Genomic DNA, 24,066 nt, shown 5'->3' with positions numbered 1-24,066 from the left:
TAATCTATTTCATTTTTAAGTTTGATATATTTCTTTAGTTTTAAATATAGAATGTGATGGAGGCGACGCAGGAACATGTTTAATGTAGTATATTTCAGTGTTGGCGTGCAGTACAGGTTCAAGTATAATTTTGGAAAACATTATTATATTATTTAATATAATTAATAAAAACAACGACGGCTAAACTTGAACCAACGACGGCTAACCAGTCGTTGTACAAGAGAGCAATGACTGCCAAGGAAGTTAAAGGCAACGACGGCGTGCGGCGATCAGCGATGGTTTAGAGCTGTCGGTGAAACAACGACAGCTTCAAACCGTCGTTGAAGTAGCGACGGTCTGGAACCGCCGTTGCGACACCGACGGCTACAAACCGTAGGTGATAAGTATTCAACGACGGCCCGCCAAGCAGACGTAGAAAACCGTCGTTGAGAAGCCACCGACGGCCAAACCGTCGTTAGTTTCTAATTCAACGACCAAAACTGCAACGTCAGTTGTTTAACGACCGTTGGCCGTCGGTGTTTCATTTAGCGACGGCTTTTGAAGAATCAGCGACGGCTTTAAGCAGTCGGTGACTGGGCCTATTCTTGTACAACTAGGAATGGCAACGGGTCGGACTTGGACCGGATTATGCATAATCCGACTCCGACCCTATAGAAAGTCGGATTTTAAATTTGAGTCCGACTCCGACTCCGAGATCCGACTTTGAAAAATCCGAATCTGACCCGACCTAAAATCCGAACATCCGACTCCGATATCCGACCCGACTTAAAATCCGGACATCAGACTTAAAATCCGAACATCCGACTCCGAACCTGATCCGACTTATTTTTCTTCCAATTTTTTAATCATTTTTTCTGTGGAAAAATCCTATATAATACAACTGGCTGAAAGTCGAAGTCAGATATACATAAATAATAAATTACATAAATAAGAAAAAAGGATTGATTGACTCAAAGTCGGAGTCGGATTCGGATGTCGGATTATTTTATGAGATCCGACTCCGACCCTCCTCCGACTCGGAGTCGGAGTCGGTTTTTTTAAACGGAGTCGGAGTCGGATTACTTTTTTGTCGGAGTCAACTTGGATTTTTTCCTTTGGATCGGAGCGGACTAGGGTCGGATTCGGATTGGATTGCCATCCCTGTGTACAACGTTGTTGCTTTTGCATTGAATGATATTGCCTTGCTTGTGACTTCACTTCTTTGTGATGATAAGATTCCAACTGAAAACATATCCCTATTTAACGCGGTGCACCACTTGTGTCTCTGATCATATACTTGATCGAACCATTCCTTTTTCTCGTGAATCATTTTCGCCCACAATTCTTCAAAGCCTGATTCATTTTGACACCCCATCAAGCAGTTCTTGAACATGTTCTTGAAGTCTTCATTGGTCTTGAGGGATCCGAAGTGGCTTACAAAGTTCTTCTCTATATGCCAAAGGCAAAGCCTATGTCTTGAATTTGGGAAAACCTGTTTTAAGATAGTACATATTATGCTACAAATCACTTTCATTTGAATGCTTGTTAATCTAATTGAAATAGTAAAGAAATAATATGAAGACCAACTGAAAAATAAAGAAGTCTAACTGAAAGAGTGTAAATGCTAACTGAAAATTTCATTAGACTAAATGAAGTAATATGAAGCCCAAATGAAAACTAAATGAGTCTAACTAAAAACTAAATAAGTCTAACTAAAAACTAAATAAGTCTAACTGAATAATAAATAAGTCAAACTGAAAAATAAAGAAGTCTAACTGAAATAGTGTAAATGCTAACTGAAAATTTCATTAGACTAAATGAAGTAATATGAAGCCCAACTGAAAACTAAATGAGTCTAACTGAAAACTAAATGAGTCTAACAGAAAACTAAATAAGTCTAACTGAAAACTAAATAAGTCTAACTGAAAACTTAATAAGTCTAACTGAAAACTAAATAAGTATAACTGAAAACTAAATAAGTCTAAGTGAAAATGCTAATTGAAAAATTTATACCTTTTCAATTGCATTGCCTATGGCCTTATCTTGATCAGTGAAAATTGTCTTTGGCTCTTGTTGGCACATTGCTCTCTTGAATGTTTCTATTAGCCATTCAAAGCTCTCTTCCTTTTCATTAGTTATGAAAGCACATGCAAACATTGTTGTTTTCCAATGGCAGTTTATGCCAACAAATGGTGCACATATCAGTCCATATTTGTTTGTCCTATAAACGGTGTCGAATATCATAACATCTCCATATGCTTTGAAGTCCTCCAACATCATGGAATCTCGCCAAAAGTAGCTGACAATGTTGTTATGTTCCCCAAATTTCAACCTATAGAAGAATGCAGGATCATCATCCGCTCTTTGCTGAAGTAAGTCCAACACGCTCTGCATATCCTTTCCTTCAACCAATCTTGTTCTGTACAGTGTGATATAGTTTAGATGGTCCCTTTTTGTGTGGCCCACTACTTCCTCTGATCCAGCCTCATGACACAAAAAGTTGTATGCATGCATTGGCTTTATGCCAGATTCAACCATTGTTTCTATTAGTTGTCCTTTTTGTTCGGTTATCTTCCTTTCTGATTTCAGATGATGTATCTCTTGTTGTATTACGAACTCATGGTTGTGCTGCAACTCATGAGCTACTACAACAAAGTCTTGACCAGGTTTTTCTTGCTTAAATCTGACCATGGCTTTGCATGCTGTTCTTGTCTCATTGACTACTCTTTCCTTTCTTTCCTTGGTTGGCTGCTCAACATCTGGTATCTGAACATGATGTTGTTGTGTGTCTTTTTCTTTTGGTTCTATTATTTTGTTTGTTGATTTTGAGGCTCCTTCCTTTGAGCAAACCAAGTAGAATTCGTATATAAAATTATCAATTCTCCTCCTCCTTAGAGTTTGTTTCCTAATACTAAATCCTAATGCTCTTGAGTGGGCTTGATACAAGTTGTAACCATCTTTGTGATCTGTAACATGTCTCCCTATTAAACTGCTACTGATATTCTCGTCATTGATGTACTTGAGATATTCATGTTCAACTGTTGAGTTCATTGACAAAAAATAAGGACACTAACTGAAAACTAAACAAGTGTAGCTGAAAATAATTGTAATAGTATCAAATGAAAGAATCATTATACTAAATGAAATAATATAAAGACCAACTGAAAAGAAAATAAGTCTAACTGAAAAATAAAGAAGTTTAACTGAGAAATAAAGAAGTCTAACTGAAACTAAATAAGTCTAACTGGAAACTAAATAAGTCTAACTGAAAAGTAAATAAGTCTAACTGAAAACTAAATAAGTCTAACTAAAAACTAAATAAGTCTAACTGAAAACTAAATAAGTGTATCTGAAAACTAAATAAGTCTAACTGAAAACTAAATAAGTCTAACTGAAAAATAAATTAGTCTAACTGAAAACTAAATTAACTGAAAACTAAATAAGTTTAACTGAATAATAAATAAGTCTAACTGAATAATAAGTAAGTCTAACCGAAAAAGAAGTTAATGAGTGAAAAATAGACTTTTGTTGCAATGTAAATGCTAATTTTACACATACTAACTGATACAATCGAAATTCTAACTGAAAATGAGTAAATGCAATTGAAAATTAATTTTAGACATACACCTGTTTCTTTGTCTTCTTTTCCAGCTAATTCTTCATGTAATTTCTTTCTTTTTTTTTCTGATGTGAAATCCGTGTTACGTTTTTCATTGCTTAGTTCAATTTGTAATGTGAGATATGTGTCACCTTTCTCATTGCTTAGATCAATTTGTAATGAACTTCCGATTTGTGAATTCGAATCTTCGGTTGACATTCTTGCTTGAACTAGATTTGAGAAGTGGAATGTTCAAATGAGATTTAATTGCAGGGAGAAAGTGGATCTGTACGATATTTTGCCGTTGTTTTTGTTTTTGAACAATGGCGGATGAAGCGGATGAAGCTGTTGTTTTTGTTTTTGTTTTTTAATTTTTTCGGTCTTTATTAACACGCGCGCGCGTGCCTCGTCCGATGAGAATGTTGTGTCGGACGAGTCCGACACAATACGTTCTCCAAAAAAAAAGAAACAATGAAAGAAAAGAAGCACAACTAACATCTTTCTTTCGTTGGACATTCTTTTCTTTTATCTCTTCCTATTGATTTACATATTCCTAATCTTCAATCTTTTTTATTGATTCTGGAGAGCTGGTCGGATTCTACCTGCATCTATCGCCCAACTCCAGATCTGTCACCCAATCCATCACCTGATCATTTTACACTTGATCCACATCCATAAGTAAATCGAATGACTAATAACAGGTGATCTTTAAAAAATATACATTAAAATGAAAAAACTTTCGTAAAATTGTTTGGTTTTATATATTAATATAATTTTACTTTTCCAAGTTAATATAAGGTTAGAGTAAAAGTCAAAATGTTACAACTAAAAAATTGGCATTATGAATTACAAGCTAGCGATAAAAGGGGATTAATTTCAAACGATCACTACATCTAATAATTCCTCATCAGCAAGATGGAAAAATAGTTTTGCATAATTTACAATCCTAACAACAAAACAACTATATACTACAAAAAAAAACCCTATTGTGTCCCCTCTAGGCTCTAGAAGACCTATCGCGTCGCATTCAACCTGTCACGATAGGTGTCATACCTAACGTGTCGCTGATAGGCGACACATTATGTATGTTTATGCATCGAGTGAAACATAAGACGCGACACGATAGCCTCATGCTAATGCATCAGGTATTATGTGATAGGCGACGCATTTGGTTGGTTTACGCGTCGCCTGAACAAAAAAAAAAAACAAATGCGTTAGCCGCAATTTGAGTTTTCATATTAAACTAAAGCCCCATCAACTATATAATAGGCGATGCATTAGGAAGGTTTATGTGTCACCTCTATGATAAGATGGGATGCGATAGCCTCTCTAACATGTCCCCTGTATCATAAACGAAGACGCGATAGGCCCTCTAAAATGTCATCAACATCATAAGAGCGACGTGGTAGATCATCTTATGTGTCACTTATATTATAAAGGGGACACGATAGACCCTCTAATGTGTGCCTATTTCATAAAAAGCGACGCGATAGATCCTCTAATGTGTCACCTCTATTATAAAAAGCGACGCAATAGGTTAATTTTCTTCTTAAAAAACAGCCTAACGAGTCACCTAATTTATAAGAGGTGCCGCATTAGGTTTGATTCACATAAACAAAATAAATTATTTGAATTAAATGGTCTAAGTACATTTTTTATTAGATATAAAAATTTCAAATATGTACAAATCTACATAATATATATGGAAAAAGAAAAATATATCTTACTTCTACTTGGTCCTGCACCTCAAACACCACCTAATCCTCCTGCATATATGAATCTTGCATTTGACCACTAACTTTGCACATGGTTCCCTGTTGTAACCCGAAATAATTAAAACATCAACTTGAAAGGATTAGCCATGCTCTCAGCTAAGTAAAACATCAACTTGAAAGATTTAAAGGGAGGAAATCCAGTAATAGTTTTCCTTTGATTATCTAAAAGCCATGCTCTCAGCTAATATAATACTCCTCCTGCCTTTACCGTCGGTCACAAGTTTTCCGCTAAAATTGGTCCGAATACTATGCCACATTTCTATTTAGTTAAAAAATAAAATCATCCCATAACAACCTCTATTTTTTTCCTTATCCCAACACTTTCTCTAATGTTTTCTTTCTCTCTATTAACTTTCAATTTATAACACTACTTTTACCGTCATCTTAGGCTCCATGCACAATCCAAATGCAAAAATCATTTAGGGACAGAGATTGTATGTGAAACGACTAACAAGAAAAGATTCATTTTCTAGAACGGTTTATGTCCACATACCAATACCATATTAGTCAAGACAAGACTACAAGAGATGCTAAGAATAATTGTTTATATCAGACCACTAGAGTAGCAAGGCCTTTACAGATGAATTGATTATCACAAATGCTCCCTGCTTTTGATAGTAACTAACATAGAATTCATGATAGCAAACTAAAAAAGATGGATCACAAAAGGAAAATCAAATCTGATGCAAATTCTTTCAATATTCTAAAAGGCGGATATATAGGAGGCAATTTTCTTTCAAGAATGTAGGAGGCCATTTTGGCACCTGATAACAGGCAGAGGTAAAAATTAAACAATATAAACCCCATGTAAAGGCAAAAACAACGAGAGAAAGCAAACACAAAGTATCCTTCTAACACTAACCCCTCACTCAAAAGCTCAACAAACTGTTTTACTCCACAATGTGTGCATTAATCTCCATTTCCAATATCAATAGAATATTACCCAAATTGAGCATGAAACTGAAGCATGAACCTCCAGCAACATATAAATCGAAATACGATAAATCTTGTGTGGTAAACTACTAATTGACCAAGCAAGGCATGGCTTGTAGGGAAAACATAGGGACTGAGAATAAACTTTCAGACTCATTAGTAATTATATATCAAGGTTCAAAGGGATATGTAGATTCTGGATCCAAGCCAAAGAAAAAGTTTTGAGTATAAGGTTAGGAATGATGATAAATGTCTTCTTTGTGCGATAACCTGAAACCCAAAGTCATATTCTGTACATTGTCATTTAGTACAAGATGTGCAGCCTTGATTTACAACTGGTTACAGGTGAAATGAAAAAGAGGAAATAACACAAAGCTGAAAGCATATTTGGAGGCAAAATGCAAGAAACAAATTTCTAAGATTTGTCAAGATTGGAGACCTTGGTGGTCTTATTATCGTTGCAAGCTAAGAACATAATGTTGTGAGACAATAAGGAATAAGCTTCCGCCTCTAATAGTTTAATAGCACTGCTAAGTTAGTGGTTAAAATTAGATTTGAGAATATAATGGAAAACAAGATAGGTGTTAGTGACAAAGATTGGTTTTTTGGGTTTGTAATTAGACTGAGAGCCTAGTGTTCATTTTCTATATATATGATCTTCTTCATTGTAGAAGGGATGAAAACATTCACATATGTTAGCTTGTAACATCAAATACATGCAAACTCATACGACAAGTGCGTAAACTTTGCTAATAGATATATATATTTCGTTAATCAGTGACACAAAATCTTTGTTAGTAAACCCAAAAATATTATAAAAACATATAGCTCTTTAGAATTCTTCCAACGAGCTACAGCTAGAATGGTCCCTGGTTTTAGTAGCTTATCACCAGGTACTGATTAGGTTGCTAAAATGTAGAAGAGAAAATATTACAGAAAGCATTTGTTGCTGATAATAACACATGCAAGGATGAAGGGTTTGTCTAGTTAAAAGATCACTTGTTTCTACTTTTCCTTTGGTTACTTACCATTAGATTCTTAAGATATATGTGGCAAATATAGCCTAGATCTTCTTGTTTAAGTTGGACTGCACTTGTAATAGTTTGTTTTTGTTTCATAGAGTTTGTAAAATCAAATGAATCTCCTTTAGTTTTATTTGCTTGTTTTATGTGTGGTTGTATTAGCATTAGGTTGTAATTCTTTTTTTAATTAATGCATGATTTCTTGTTATAAAAAAAACACTCGGAAGATATATGTGTGTACTTTTTTCAATTGGCACTAAACAAATTATCCCAAAAATATTATATTATCAATGAGTTCGTTGTTTCGGGCCAAGTATAACGTGCCTTTCTAGACCAAAATCGGGTTGGACCAAATTTTAAACTAAATATTTAGTTTTGAACGGCTCCCAAAAAACTGCTCTAAGGCATTTTCTAGACCTGAATACTTTTATTGACCTCTATAATGAATTAAAAGCGAAAACAATTTGAGTGTATTTTTGGTATAACATGTTACATTATAACTTATTGTGTAACAAATCTCGCACGTGCCAACTAATATAACAGCAATAATTGGCATGTAATGATGGAGACTCCAACAAAATAACATAGACTACACAAACGACAAAAATGACATAAACTACACAAACAATAACATAAATTTGATGTCTTTTTCAGATTTATTTCATGTCATTTGAGTTTTATGTGACGTCGTTTTATAATTTGTGTCATATCATTTATAATATGTTCATGTCATTTTATTTTGTTTTATGTCATTTTGCCATCTGTGTAATATCATAACTAATCAATTTCATATCATTGTTGTTATGTTTATATCATTTTGTCATCAATATCATATCATATTGTTTGAATTATGTCATGTTGTCTCTATTTCATATCATCAGTAAGTAATTCAATATTGACATATTGTCCATGGATTTAAAGATAATTATTAACATTAGATTTTGCAATCCATCATAAAAAAAAAAATGTTAAAAGTTTCTAAGCCCCCAACCCTCAATTGGTCTTGCATCCCCCCATTCCTCTACTTCTTGGCCAATGGTCGACTATCCTCGCCGAAGCCACCACTGTCTGCCGATCAACACTTTGTTCTACAACACCCTCTCCTCGGCATGGGCAGTTGTCGACGTCTCCCCAGCAAGGGTGATAGTCCCTTGTTCTCTCTCTTCCCGTTCGTTTACCCGTGTTTTCTCTCCTCTGTTGTTTGCGTGGTGTTGCGGCCGCTATGAGTTCCCCGATGACTGGTGATTTTTGCTCGTCACCTGTACTATTTCTTTGTGGTGTTTGTTCTTCTGCTCAAGGTCTCCCTTTCCTATTCTCTCACTGAACCCTAACCTTAATTCTCGATGATGCACACAAACTCCTCGAAAATGCCTCTCACGAGTAGTTGCTTTTGCTCCCATAAATCATCAACGTTCACTACTCCAACCATTTCAACGAAAAGGAGGTAGATGGTTCGTGTTAGGTTACACCCTAAGTAATGGTGTATAGTTACAACAAAAAAAATCTAAAATAATTATATAAAAATATTGGAAACTAGACAAAATTTGGAATCGAACAAAAAAGTTTTATGATTGAATTTGGATTCGATTCCTCAACTCAAAAAAGTATGGACTAATCCATCCAATTTACCCCCTTATCTTCATGCTATTGAAAAAGGAATTCAAAATCTCATTATGAAAAGTAATAATATGCTAGTCATCAAAGCTGTCAAAGGACTATAGTCCATAGCAACTTACCAACATTATTGAAGACAGTCCCACATTGTTGCATTCATTTACAAATGGGAGCATCAATCACGTTTTTGGTTACTACCCCTTTGTACCCCACTTTTTCCCTTTCTCAGACCACTTTATAAAAGCCCATTAAAACTCACACACAATATAGTCTTCTCTAAATAGTAGAATACGATCCAACCCTATTTAATTAAAGCATCCTAATGATCCTCATATAGATAATACGATTCTGGAGTGTGTTTTTTATCATTGCTCACGGAGACTGGAGAGAGCATGATTTTACAATGAGTTGCTTTAGTACTACAAAATTGTAATCGAGCGCAATGCTGTAGCAAGAAAGTTAAACCTCTTTTCTGAAAACTTGATAATTATCTTTCCATCATATTACACATCAACATGAACCTCGCCCTTCACTTTCTTTGCTTTCTTGGATTTTAGCTTCTTCACCTCACTTTTTCCTTTAGAAGCTTTTTTCCTCTTTACTGACACCGCATCATCTTCATTCTCGAACTGCTCCATATTCAAAACTTGATTCTCTTCTTCGCCTGGATTTGTCGCAGTAATTGCTGCTTTTATTGAAAAACTCGTTCATTTAACAACTAAGTGGAAACGAACTGTTATTCATGAATGAACCAGAAAGAAAAAACTATTTATTTTGAATCTTCTGTAAGGTTTAATAAAGACTAATAAGTTCTGTTCAAGAAAAATAAAGTTTGATACACTCACAAAATATAAGGTTGAATAAGTTCATATTTGATATATAGAAACTATTTTCATCAAACAAAAAGGCACAAACTATACAGTTAAGTTCTTTCCATTCCCCAGAAGACATTGAAATAAAAATGTCCTTCATTCTTGACTTCCTGCTGATCCATCAATAACTTGGAAAATTAGTGTCAAGAGGGAAATATTCTTGTTAGCCATTATTTATGCAAGGAAATATATTTTGTCTATTCTCCCCTCTTGCAACTAAATTTGTACTCCTTTCGTCCGTAAATAGAGTTCTCATTTTTCCATTTATGTATGTCCCAAGTAGATTTCCCATTTTCTTATTTGGTATGTAATCCACCAATTAAATTATAATTTAGCTTTCATTTTTTTATTATATTAGCCACTTCCCACATTTTCTCTCTTCCATAAACAATTCATGATTACTGTACAAACTTTAATTTTTAATTTTGATTCGAATACAACTAAGGTCTCACTTATAATTTCTCCTTAATACTTGTGCCTATTTAGGGACGGAGGGAGCACACAAGAACGTTTTCCATCACTGTCATCTATTATTGCATTTGGATTTTTTTTCTATAAAGCTTATATCTATTATTAAGTTGCAACTAAACTTACAAACAAGCACGTTTTCCATCAGTCCTCTATAATTGCAATTGGATTTCTTTTTTTTTAAGCACATAAGAGCAATTACAATGAAAAGCTACAACCTTTGTAGCTTTGTTTGCCACAACAAATCTCTACAACATCTTCAAGCTACAACCTATCTCACTGAAAAGCTACAAACACTTGTGGTTTTGGTAGTTCCCACACGTAATAATCAAATTTCATTATTTCAACCAACAGTTAAGGTAAATCAAAGCTACTAGCTTTCTTGAGCCATATGGTTTGCTAAAGCTACCACTTACTTTTTCCTCCAAATGCTTGAGCTACTAGCTCCAAGTTTTTGAAAATTGCAAGCTAATCCAATAATAGAACCATTGCCAGAAGCTACATTTTATTATGTCAGTGTCCACCAGTTATGAAACTTTGACTGGCAGTCTTTTCCTTCATACTCAACTCTAGCTATATTTTACTTGATATATTTCCTTTTTAGAAAAACAAAAACTATCAACTTGAAAAAGTATCATTGTTGTCTTCTTAGATTCGTCTCAATGTGTACATTTATCATATCAAGTTTTTACAATGCATTACTTCCATGGAAAAAAAGATATTCATGGTCATTTGAAAGGTCTTGAACACTGTGCAAAATAGCAAGTAAATAACGATGGAGAAAAGAAATATCATGTAAAATCTTGTTAGATTTATTGCACTGCATATTTTCAAAATATAAAATTTTAATAATTTCTAATATTACATAATTAAATATAAACCTCCGTCCATTTCTATCTAGACTTGTTTTCTTCAGAAAATTATTAACCTACTCCATCCAAGTTAACATTTTTATCTCCGTCAACTTCTTCTAACATCCATATAATCCCAACTCTAATTTCCTTAGCGTGCAACTTCTTATCCACATTTTACATGCTCAAACCAACATAATCGGTTTTCCCTTATCTTATCCTCAAAATATGTGATTCTCACCTTCCGCCGATTATTATTATCATTTCAAATTCTATGCTTTAGGGTGTTTCTACACATCCCATCTTATGATGCTCCTTAGAAACCCAACATTCCGACCCCTGAATTGTCTTAGTTGTCCTAAGAATGTTCCCTTCAACATCAGAGGTGCTACTTCAAACAATAAAATGTTTCTGCTCTCCATTTGAGCCACCCAGATTTAATCTTGTAAGTCATATCTATGTTAATATCTTCATTGCTCTATAAGACCGACCTGATACAGTTACACCATCTCCGCACATGTTCCCTAAAAGATCTAGAACCCCATAAATTCCCCTAATTCTCCCAGATTCACTGTTTAGCAAGTCTTTCAAATATGGATTTCACGACAATTCTCTTTCTAGACAGAAAGGAGAGGTGTTACTAAAACCGAAATGACATTTCATCAATGATTCCCAGATTTTTGATCCGTCCATTTCCCTTAGCTTATACTTCCTCATTTTTACTTGCAACACTTCCCTTTTATGGCATTATCAAATTACTTGCAACACTACGACTTTTGGCATTGAGTTTTGTCTATTCTCTCTTCATTACATGGATCCCTATTTTTTTATATCTCCCTCCTCCCCTTGGTTCTTAGAATTCTCTTTCCCATTATTTATAAGTGCCAGTAGAATATGCTCTCTTTGTCCCTTAATATTTGGCTCATTTGCTGTTGGTTACTTTTTTAAGAGTTGTATTGAGTGGGCCGGTAGTTTTGTAGTTTTGGGTGTGGCGTAGAAAACAAGTAAAGAGAGATTGTAGGGAGTAGGGACCATATGACCAAAAAAGGAAATGAGGCAATCTTTTAGGGACAAACCAAAAAGGAGAATGAAGCAATTTTTTAGGGAGGGAAAGGGAAGTTAAAAAAAACCAACAATTACACAGCATGTGCAACTGGATCAAGTGCAAACTGCGTGAAATTGCAATGATAATTGCCCCCTTTACCTGTTTTCTTAATACTAGAAGGGAGTGATATCTTATTGATGGATGCTGCATCACGTGAAACAAGTAAAAGGTCAAAGAACAGAAATAAAATTATTCAAGACTAGATACTGCAAGGGAGAGATACAGAGTGGTTAAATACTGTGAATTGGAGAATGCTGTTGGAATGTAATGTTTTCTTTAAGTTCATGTATAAATCAAAGCATTTTTGCCACCCACAAACACTACAACGATAGCAACAAAAATAAGTATGAGACTAGCAAGCATCAGTACTCTCTCGGCAATTTCATATCACTTGAATCTTAAGGATTCCTAATCATGTTCATCAACAGAAAGTTCTATATTATATGTGGACGAAGTATTCTGAGAAGCATCCAAAGGTGGCAATTTAACAAACTAACCTTCCTCAGAAAAGCTTGAATCAAATACCACATTGGTTAAATGTTGCTTTAGAAACACCTGCACCAGCATCAAAGATGTTGAAAAATGTTTTACACATGTGAGAGAGGGCGAGGTTGACATGGTTAAGAGCAATGTTGTCGCAATGCAATGCAGTTTACCTGTAAAGGGCTTCAATTCACAATTTACTAGCAGTAATGATGTATGGGACAAGCATATGCTAGATGCTAGAGATTATTCAGGGTTAACTAGATTACTAGAGCAAAAACAACTGTAGTTGCAATCATACATATTTAACCTACTTGAAACCCAAACAAGGGAAGATCTAGCATGGGTTCAGTGGGTTCAACTGAACCAACGCAAAATCCCGAAAAAAACTGGTGAAAAACCGAAAATGGAATATAATATATTAATGTTCCGCGCGCTGTTTGCTTGATTGAAAACATTTGGCTCGATAGTCAGCTCGGCGGCATCAAGACTTCCTTACTAGTTACTACTGTTGGACGCGGGATCAATTCCTATAAAGAGCATTTTGCTTCCTCACTTCCTCACTTCCTTATTTTACTTTTCTTGTTTTACTTGGCAGGCTCCTGCAGTCCTGCCTCCTACTGCTTTCCATTTTTTTGGGTTTCTTTTTTTTTTTAATGCAATTTTATCTTTTTATTTTTTTATTATTTCTTTTAAGTCTTGTGGAATATATCTTTCTCATTCAATTTTGTGAAAAACTATCTAAACAACCTCAACTTTTACCGATCATTTGAAAATAATTTTGAATTTAAATTGTCATGAGAAATTCCAAAAAGTTTGGGTGCTATCTTATCAAATAATTCAAACTTAATATTTCTAACTGCTATAAGTAACCTCTACATTTCTTACTCTCTTCTTATAAGTTATAATAGTTACAAATGTGTTACTCCTCCTTCATTTTTCTATATATATAGAACATATCCAAAATGGTTAACGAATGCAAGAAAAGTAAGGGCATGGATTATTTTGAAAAAGCCCTCTAAAACTTGAAAAAGTTCCTCAATAATACAAAGTTGAGATCATTTTCAAAAAGTGGTTGAAAGTTGAGGAGTTGGGTTAGTGCTAATTACTAAAAATTTGCATGGGATAATTTTAACATTTAATGAGTGGATGATAAACAAATTATAATAAGTCATAGTTGATTTTAGTACTTTTCAAATGTAATTTTTGGTTGAGGAGAGGTGGTAGCTCAGTGGAATACCATCCCGAATTCCAAGGCATTGCCCGGGTTCGAATCCTCATCCCAACAATATGTTAGTGTGCCCTGTGGGCTAATAGCCTAGTACAGGTTGGTCTTCGGCCCAATTATCTTTCCTAATAAAAAAAAGTTGTAATTTTTGGTTGTAATTTAAAATTGGGACTATTGTATTGCAAACTTAACTGATCTATCTTGACTTTTTGTTCTACGAATGATTTTGAACCCACGTGGGTCAATTCTTGAATCCGCCATTGAACCCAGACATGGAAATGAGAGCACTTGGGGTATGTTGGCTGCACTACAGTCCTCACTCCTCATTACAAGAAGCCAAACAAGCCCAAGGGAAAAATATACTCACATTGAACTATCAGCTTGATAAACAAAACAGCCTAGTCTCCTGAACTATCACCACAATGGCATCATGAGATATAAAGGAGCTTGTTTGCACATTTGAAGGGGCAATGATATCCAAACTATTAACCAATACCCTAAATATATATATGACAATGTGCTTATTGATGCTAAAACTGAAGTACTGAACTATAGTTTTTAACATGCAACAGTTGATCATCCTGATAAAACACCATGCTTTTTTCTAGAATGAATCAAACTAACCACCCAAGTCATGAAAGCACCTATGAGCGATTTAACCTTGAATAATGGTACCAGGGAAAGGCAAGGCTATTAAAGATTGATGTTCAATCTCTTCTCTTATCTAATGGAACCCACTTCACAAGTATGGTGGAATTTCTACTCTCTACTTCCCAAGGTTGCAAATATTCCAGGAAAAAAAGCCAAAAAAGCAAGTAGCTCTTTCCTTTCAGAGCACGCAAAATATAGTTCCAGCTCCAAAGTGGCCCAGAAACTATAAAAGCACACAACCAGAATGTTTTTAAATGATTTTCCGAAGAAATCAAATGAACGTCCAAACTCCCAATTCTCATAGTACATACTTGTAGGATTTTTAGTTTTTTACGCTACACCTGATGGAGAAACCCTGACAGGCTTCAGCAATTCTACATTCTCCTGAGCATCAATAAAGAAGAGCACTTGAGTTTGCTGGAAGACAGCAACTGTGCAAGTATATACACATTTAATAAGAGAGGACATTAAATCACCAACAGCTTTATTTGAATTTTATACCCCTTATTTCTCTCCATACACAGTCCTCCGTCAAATCTTAGGTTTCCTTAGGGAGGCATCCAAATGTTTGCATGAATTTAGGGACATTGGATTAGCAAGGAATGCTCTAACCAGGAGCACAAGTGAGTAAAGCATTTATACATTGTTAGACATCACAAATGTATGCAATCAGTCAATCCTTAGAAAGACAAAAGCTACCCCAGACATAATTATATAACTTACGACAAAGAACATACCGCAGAAAGTAGCTGCCTGGAATTTATATCCCAAAAGCGCACATAACTATCCAACCCTGATTCAGGAAGAGAAATATGATATTAATATAACTGTAACTCTAAAACAGCAATTGATGGACGTCTTGAACAATAGAGTTATAGAGGAGGCACCTCATCCCTCTCTCTTAAGGCCTAAACTAAATGTTTGTTTCACATACAACAAAAATAAGGACAGACATCCGCCCCCCCCCCCCCCCAAAAAAAAAAAAAAAAACCCTCCCAGCAATGAAAGATAATACTCCCTCTATCCCTAAACAATAAGCCACATTCCTATATTGGATTGTAGAAAAGGCCGGTCTCAGGAGTCAGGATATAGTAACTTAAAATTTTAACTTTGCATATTACCCTAACAGCCTGTTTGATAAAAGGTGGTAATGAATTTTAGTACAACTTTGTAAGAAACTCCCATGTCCATATTTATGGTGATGAAACTTCATCTCAAAATATGTGCTTCTTCTTCATAAATTTCATTACCACTTCGGAAGCCAAATCGGTGCCTTGAGGTAATGTAACATAACCATGGATATTGATAAGGAAACTCCTTTCCAAATTTACACAAAAGTGAATTACATTATCACCAATTATGACCACTAACCAAATGGACCCTTAGTAACACCTTCAACTACTAGAATTCCAAGGAAATGCCACATATAATGCATGGTGATGTAAAAATAAAAAAATCAGTACTTCCACTGCTCTCTTTTAATTGCGGGGTAGGGGGAGGGGGGAACACCTTTTTAAGAAACTCATGTGATGAGGAGAGAAATAGATAGTGAAATATATGGGTCATGTGATAAAGAGACAAATAGACACACACCACATACAAAAAAGATATTGTTGTGACTATTATAAACTTTCAGAAGAGGAAAATGTAGCAACTAAAAGAGAACAAAGGAAGTATAACATAAAGTAGATTAACTTAGTCCCTTAAATATGCCCTTCGATCAAAAGTGGCTCATTGACTATTGTTTAGGAACTAAGGGAGTACAAGAGATACCACCAAAAGTGAGACATACAGATAAAATAGATTGATCATAACATGAGAAAGAAATAATCAATTAATAATTACCACATGATGCTACAACAGAGTGCTCTGGGTGCCTGACTATGGACCTGATACTTCCAGAACACTTCCCCAAGAAGCATCCAAGTAACTTCCCTGTCACAGTTCAAAGTGAAAAAGAAACAGATTGAGTCTCTTACGCAAGCCACTATCACCGAACTGCATTGCACTAATGCATTAACAACATCAGCAACATATACACGCCATAGGTGAAGTCAAGTGATCACAGTTGTTAAAGTTGTATAAATGTAGAGGAAAAAAACTCCCCGACTCCGGGGACCATCATTGAGTTTATCTGAATACTATCATGCAATAAAACTTCATTTTTCGCCTATGGATAAGACCTAAATCAAAGGAACCCAAAATCATGCAGGAAACAGAATGTTAATGATAAGCATCAAAGAGAAGGCGTCAGGAAGCATATCATTTTCCCATTATGTGGTCCTGAGACCTATGGGTACTAACTTTTCCAATGTGACAGTAGTAAACAATGTATGCAGAAAGTATGTAGCTTGGCTAAAGATTGAAAGGATGAGTAATGTTCCTGAGGTTTACTGAAGGCTAGTTTGGGCAACGCTTTACCTACAGGAAGCTAAAGAGGCCTAGGAATAGAGATTTCTGAGAATTTTCTATTCAAAGAGAAAATTCTCAGAAATCTCTATTCCTAGGCCTCTTTAGCTTCCTGTAGGTAAAGCGTTGCTTTCATTGGCAGAAAATAAAGTAGCATAAGACATGGGAGAATAAATAGAGTCAAAGATCATTCGACTCTACTAAAACTCGTTAGGAAAATATCCCCTAGCTCTTTCATAATCCTATCCTCCCCTCCCCCCAAACTCCTTTCAATCTAACAAGGAGGTGAAACATAATTGTGGTAGAGGGAGTAAGTTTGCCTAGTGGTGACCCAATTTAATTAGACACAGATTCAATTACAAATTTCATAGAGAGAAAGACACCACTAGTTTCTGCTTTGACCAAAAATGTAAAAGGTGACCAGGCAGAGAGATGATTATGGCAAAGGGTGCAGAGCGCCATGAGATGACCTTAAAGGCATCACATGGAACGTCCAACATTTACAGGCACCAGCAAAATCAATTTCCATAACAACATTTCTCAACTTCATAAACATTACCCTCCTAGAATAAGTCTGAGTAATGGGCCTGAAGTTCCAATTCATTCAACTAGTATCATACTTGAGTCAGTCAAAAGAGTCCTAGGAACTTCATTAGTCTCCAGGTCAATAAACGAAATGATCCCAATGGGGCAATTGACCTGTACTGCAATCAATATAGAGAGTTGACCTTGTCGCTACCGAAAACATGGTTACCCAAAGTGTTTCTCTCATGTCCATATGGTGTAAGTTCCCAATCACACTCTCAAATTACTGGAGTTCTTACATCAAGTGTTGGAATGTCCCATGAGATTCTTGTTCCCATCTTCTCTCCAAGTCACCATTTTACCTATGCTCATCTAGCAAAAAAGCATCACCATGACAAACATCTCCACCTTTATGAAAACTAATCACCTCTAATAACATCAAACTACTTTTTTATCCCTTAGGAAAAACAGTAACATGTTTAGATCAAGTGGCATCCAGCATAGATCTATCCTCAGAATCAGTAAGGCCATTCACATGTCCTAAACTTCATTAAGCTGTCAACATCCCTAGCATCATTATAGACATTAGACACCCTCAGAAAAACCAAGCTGTTGACTCCCAGTTTGTGTATTATCCAAATTGGTGGCAGAAGAAATGAGAATGCAAAAGGAATTAACTCGAATCCATTTCAAAACAGAAAAATAAAAAACTCAATTAGATAGCCACATATTAAAAATAACCTGATGATGCCCGACATGAACAAGAACAGTCAACAAGTACCTCCGTAATTTTTTATTTAAAAATCTACACACCCAGCCACATATTAACATCTAGTAAAAGTGCACGCACTTGCCCAATTCAACTTTTCCCGCACAAAAACCCAGTTTAAAATTGACTCCAGTACTAATGAAAATCAAGCCACATCCAACTAAGCATAATCGACATACCTCCCCTTTACTAATGGATTCTAAGTCCATACTTTTGAAAGAAACAAACATTAAAAAAAAAAGAAGTTATAAATTGTGAACCCATACATATGGGATTCTCATTATCATACCCTTCTATTCCAAATATTTGAAACAAATGCACTCTACGAGAGATGGAGATAAGAAACTTAAAATAAAATAAAAAAAATGTACTGCAATTTCTTTCAGTTCATCCATGTCAAGATATTTGAAATTGGAGGAACTCCATGAATCAACCATAAAGAATTACATAAGTTGAATTCAAAGTTGAAAAAAATCAATGTTTATTATTTTACCCAAGTAACTTGATCATTTCTACTTCACTTACACACTTACCAGCTTATGTGTCAAGTTCAAACTTCATTTAAGTTGGGTTTCATGGTTGGCATATATTTAAATCAATTATGCCAAGCTAGCAGGATACAACTTAACTAACTGCCTAAGCATTACAAAGACACACAAAGACATTCAAATAGAATATGACCCCAAAACTTTGAACTTCCGAACAAAAGATAATTTACGACCACACCAGATTCTGAAGGATGAAACTGAAAGAAATCAAGTGCAACACTATGTACAGTAACCACATAATCTGTTCATCCACAAAATAACAAAAGCACAAAACAGTTTCAGCCAGCCAGAATGCTCTAAAGCCAAAAATACAAAGATAAACATATTCTAGGACACTTAGATCCACTACCTGTACGAATGTCGAAGGAAGCCATATCACCAGAACCATTACCCACATAAATAGTATGCCCATCTAAATCTTCGGCAACTGCTTTAATAGGTGTCTCCCTGAAATCAACTGATAGCACAGGCCTTCTCTGAGCTGATATATCGTAGAGGCGAACCTATCAGACAAAGGCGGGTATAAGCTGATATTTGGTGGAATGAAAAGAACTTCCACGTAAGACATATAAATTTATCTCTTTGTTACTTTATACAAGTCTAATGCTGCAGATCAATAAGAACGGTTCTAATATATCAACTGATGCTCAGAGACAAAAGATATGTTGAGAAAACTAGCCATCATAGAAAAGGCTGATAAATCGAATGATACTCAGAGAAAAACAGACTTAGAGGGCGTTTGGTTCAAATAGAGGAATGGAAAGGGAATGGAATCAAGTAGAGGGAAGGAATGGTAATAATAATTGTTACTTTTATTGGGTGTTTGGTTCAACAATGGAAAGGAATCACTTGTAAGGGAATGGAAAGGATTTCGTTACTCCTCTAATTTGGAGGGTAACGTTTTGGGGGTTTGGGTTACCCTCAAGGGTAATGGTTAACCCACTACCCAAACCAAACAAGGAGTAATGGATTCACATTACTGAATCCGTTTCCAAGCCCCAAAAAAGCTCAAACAAACAAGGCCTTAGGGTGCATTCCACTCACCTGAACTTAGATGAGCACATGAACTGAATGTATTATATTTAAGTGAACCTGATGAGCCCTGACTTTACCTTATGTCTACACCTAAGAGGGCATAATTGGGCCTACTTGATAACTTTTTTTTTCAAGTGAAGAGAACACACCATTGTTGAGAAGACTATCCATTATCGAAAGCAGAAATCTAAAACTTAGATCAATCTCTAGAGTCAGGCTTAACATATAATTGGATCTGTGAGTTCCTGATGAGAGCAGGAGAACAGGTGGTTTAGATAATGCAATAGAACAAACACATTCTACTTAATAAAAGTGTATTCACTCATAAAGCAATCCAGTGATGTAGCCCTTGTGTTTCCACTGAATCAGATGTGATATCCCCATTACTAGGGGTGTAAGTTATTTGGTTAAAAACCGAAAACCAAACCAAACCAAACCGAATTAGTAATTTGGTTTGGTTTTTTTTGAAATTCGGTTTGGTTTGGATTCAAAAAAAATATTTTTTCGGTTTTTCGGTTTGGATTGGTTTTGGTTTTGGAAAACCGAAAAAACCGAATTATTGTCAAAGACATATTAATTTTGTCTATTATTTTTTTGTGTTTCTTTTTTTTAATATTAATTACGAAAATACAAAAATATTGTCACTTAAAATACAAATTATCAAAAAGTTTGGTTTAAATTCGGTTTGGTTTTTATCTTGGTTTGATTTAATTTCATTTCGGTTTGGTTTGGATTTTGGAATATGAAAAAAAATTGGTTTGTTTTGGTTTGGATTTTAAAAGATAAAAAAATCCGGTTTAGTTTGGTTTGGTTTGGTTTCTGGTTTCATATTTTGGTTTGGTTTGGTTTGGATTGAGTCGAATTTCGGTTTGGATTTAGTTTGGAAATTTCAAAACCGAATTTATTTCGGTTTGGTTTGGTTTTGACCTAAAACCAAACCAAAAACCGAACTTACACCCCTACCCATTACCTCTTTGGGACCATCATTAATAAGTGTGCTTCAATGATACTTTTTCAAACTAAGTTCTCCATGCACTCAAATACACACCAAGATGAGCCTTTAGAAACTCCATGGAGTATCTTTTCCCATAATAGTAGTTGAGACATTTCAGGCTCTTGTATTAGCAAATGGAGCCTTTTTCAATAAAATCTAAATCAACTACTCCAGTCCCCATTCAATCACAGGAGTGCTCCCTTTTCATGGTGAGGTGGTCATTTCAATTTTCGGGTGAGAAAACATGCAACTAATGCAAGTTCCATTTACCTACCCCAACCCGGGCACAAAGTAAGCTACTCGCTATGATTCATAGGATGAAGTTATTAGGGAACTTTAAATTTCAGGGAAGTTCATCGGACCACTTTTGCCTCCAAGTAACTGACGAAAAGAAAATCTTCATCAGCTATACATTACCTGATGATTGCTGGTACCAGCCACAACTTTACGATGATCATCCTTGCTTAGGAAGGTCAGTGATGTAATCCAAGTTGGCGTAAAGATTCCAAGGCTGTTCTTCGGGGGCTGCAGAAGCATTTCAATAATACTAAGAAGTAAGAAATTCTAGTTTGCTTGAGGAATCAACAAGGTGGCATTGCATTACAGACCAGAGCTGATTTGACAATTACTTAAGAGCTTACAGATTTTGCACTCCAAATTTTACTAGCCTTCTCCAGATCCCACATGTTAACTTCAACACCTTTCCTAAACAGATTGTTGTAAATGAAAGATTAGCACATCATGAAAAATACAAACAGCATGCTAAGCAATGCGATGAAGCAGATAAGAGATCTTTTTTTTATAAAGTATAGTCCTGAAGATGCAAGGCTCACCCTCCAAACACAGAGTAACCTTCATCAACATGTACTTTGGAACAGCAAATCTCACCAGAACCAGACACATTCCACTTTTCTTGAATAGTACATGAAACGGAACCAGCATGTGCAAAATTATCAACTCTCCTCAAGCTTGCTTTCCCTTTACTTGTACACGTAAGCAATGTGCATGACCTAGTTAGACATGAGGCACAGAAAAAATATTTACTTTACACCACCATATAGAATAATAAAACAGAATAGTAAACTCTTTTCTCATCTTATTTCAATATGTCATACAAAGAGAGTTCACAAGATATACCTTGAAGGTGACTCCACTCTCGGCTTTTTAAATAAATGCAATCCAGTAATTGGGTCATCTAATGGAGATGTGCTAGAATCATCATTAGAAATAGAAAAGCACAACTCCCCAGTAATTGGACTCAATACATCAACCTGCACCACAGATATTGCACACAATCATATATCAGGCAATATGAGCTTAGAACATAAAACACATTCATGTTGACATTGATGTGGTAGGAAACAACTTACTGCACCATTTTTCCTGGCAACTGCTAGCAACTGCAGCAATAAATAACCACAATGAGATTATTCTTCACATGAATAGATACAGTGCAGTAGCAAATTAAATTTTTCTCTATAATATTGACTCATACAAGTGTCTTAGACAGAAATTTCCAGCACATGACAGGACAAACCAGTAAAAATGTTACAATTTAAAATCCCAAACATGCACTTTTTAAACTCTATATCACCAACAAAATCATCAGGCTTATAGAACACATAACATTAGACATTAACAAACATTAAAAAAAAAAAAAAACCTAAAATCATCAATACACAACACAATATTATAGAAGTCAAAAATAAGCGGCAATCTCTCGTTAGTACACCCAAGGATATCTTATTATTGCTCATTTTAAAGGGTGTAATATTTTAAAAATGATATATTTTATAGAATACATTATCTATGATTTTACCATCTATACATTATATTTTTATAGTAAGCCCAACTTTATAATTAGCACAGCGACCTCAAAGTTTTATAGAAGAAAAAAATCATACAGGGTTAGATTTAGAGTCATCCATAGAGGCGGCGAGGACAGCTTTGGAGGAATCAGGGTCACCCCATCTTTCAACCACCTTCGGAACGCCATCTTGCTTGGTTCGAGCTTCAATTACTGAAATTAAAATGGCAGAAAACTTGGTAATTAAGAAGAATAATTCAGCAATACAAAAATTGCGAGGAATTGCATGAAAAGAAAAGGTTGAGTACCTTTAACAAGTCCAAGTACGTCGAAAGATAGAGCTCTAAGTGGCGGGCAACCTGGGCACTCGATTGTTGTTGTCCGCGGCATCTCTATTCTCTGTTTCACTGTTTTTTTCTGTCTAAAGTGTGTGTGAGAGTAATTGGAGGCGGACGAAAGAAAAAGGATGGAAGTGGACTCCGCTAAGTAGCTTTTGATACCTCTCTCGGCGGTTTATACCAAAAAAATGAAAATAACCAATGGCCCAAAATTAGGGGTAAGAGTGAGTGTCGTTTGGGATGTTTCTCAACCCAAATTGCAAATATACAATTTTGTGGTGAGAAATATAGAGAGAGAAGTATGTAAATATATCAGAGTGTATTGTTATTCGTATTGATGTGTAAACTGATTTCTTACATCGATGGTATTTATAAGCAACGTTTTCTACTGTGCACAATTGTAAGATTTTCAACACGGAAGAAAAATTACCTGACATGCACTAAATGCACGCAGGAAATGTGGACTTCACATATATGTGAACAGTGTAATTGTTCATTCCACTGTTTCTCAACATTCCCCCTTGAATGTCCACTTATAACTCATAATAGACGTTGTCTCATTAAGAATCTTTGTTAGGAAAAACCCTGTGGGAAAAATCCATAACTAGGGAAAGAGCACAACTATTATGTATCCTTATATGCTTAAAATCAACTGCCTCGTTAAAAACCTTGTCAGGAAAAACCCGGTGGGATAAAAACCTGATCGAAGGGAAAAAGAGTGCAGCGCATATAATACTCCCCCTGAATTTAGCATACATCACGAAGATGACGCATTCCAATTTTTTGGACTAATTCTTCAAATTTCTTCGCCGGAAGGGATTTGTTGAATAAATCTGCAAGATTCTCACATGATTGGATTTGTCGGATGTTGATCGTCCCTTCCTTTTGGAGGTCATGAGTGAAGAAGAGCTTTAGTGATAAATGTTTAGTTCTGTCTCCTTTGATATACTCTTCGCTTACTTGGGTGATGCATGCAGTATTATCTTCATAGATGATAGTTGGATTTGTTATTGTTTCCATCCCACATTCTTCTTGGATATTCTTGATCATTGACCTTAGCCA

General features: G+C 35.3%; 1 protein-coding gene across 9 annotated transcripts; it reads right to left on the bottom strand.

Moving 5' to 3' along the window:
- Nucleotides 1–8,954: 8,954 nt before the first annotated feature.
- Nucleotides 8,955–23,201, bottom strand: LOC104893504 (uncharacterized). 9 transcript variants are annotated; one of them, XM_019249602.3, is made up of 13 exons: nucleotides 22,975–23,201; nucleotides 22,764–22,879; nucleotides 22,230–22,259; nucleotides 21,997–22,130; nucleotides 21,693–21,869; nucleotides 21,501–21,564; nucleotides 21,277–21,384; nucleotides 19,180–19,333; nucleotides 16,425–16,514; nucleotides 15,317–15,372; nucleotides 12,715–12,772; nucleotides 12,317–12,361; nucleotides 8,955–9,606 (listed from the first exon to the last, which is right to left on the bottom strand). In XM_019249602.3, the coding sequence occupies exons 1-13, from the start codon at nucleotides 23,054–23,056 to the stop codon at nucleotides 9,425–9,427; spliced, it is 1,296 nt and encodes a 431-aa protein (XP_019105147.1). In that variant the 5' UTR covers nucleotides 23,057–23,201; the 3' UTR covers nucleotides 8,955–9,424. The 9 variants fall into 9 exon arrangements, with proteins under 9 accessions (XP_019105147.1, XP_010677909.1, XP_010677911.1 ...); XM_010679607.4 differs by having other exon boundaries at nucleotides 8,955–9,585; XM_019249603.3 differs by lacking the exon at nucleotides 8,955–9,606 and adding an exon at nucleotides 9,669–9,903 and having other exon boundaries at nucleotides 22,975–23,200.
- Between the last annotated feature and the right edge of the window lie 865 nt (nucleotides 23,202–24,066).

The sequence above is a fragment of the Beta vulgaris genome, chromosome 5 (assembly GCF_026745355.1).
Source record: "Beta vulgaris subsp. vulgaris cultivar EL10 chromosome 5, EL10.2, whole genome shotgun sequence".
Classification (NCBI taxonomy): Eukaryota; Viridiplantae; Streptophyta; class Magnoliopsida; order Caryophyllales; family Amaranthaceae; genus Beta; species Beta vulgaris.
The sequence above is the reverse complement of the archived record's forward strand: the minus strand, read 5'-3'. Positions and strand labels throughout refer to the sequence as shown.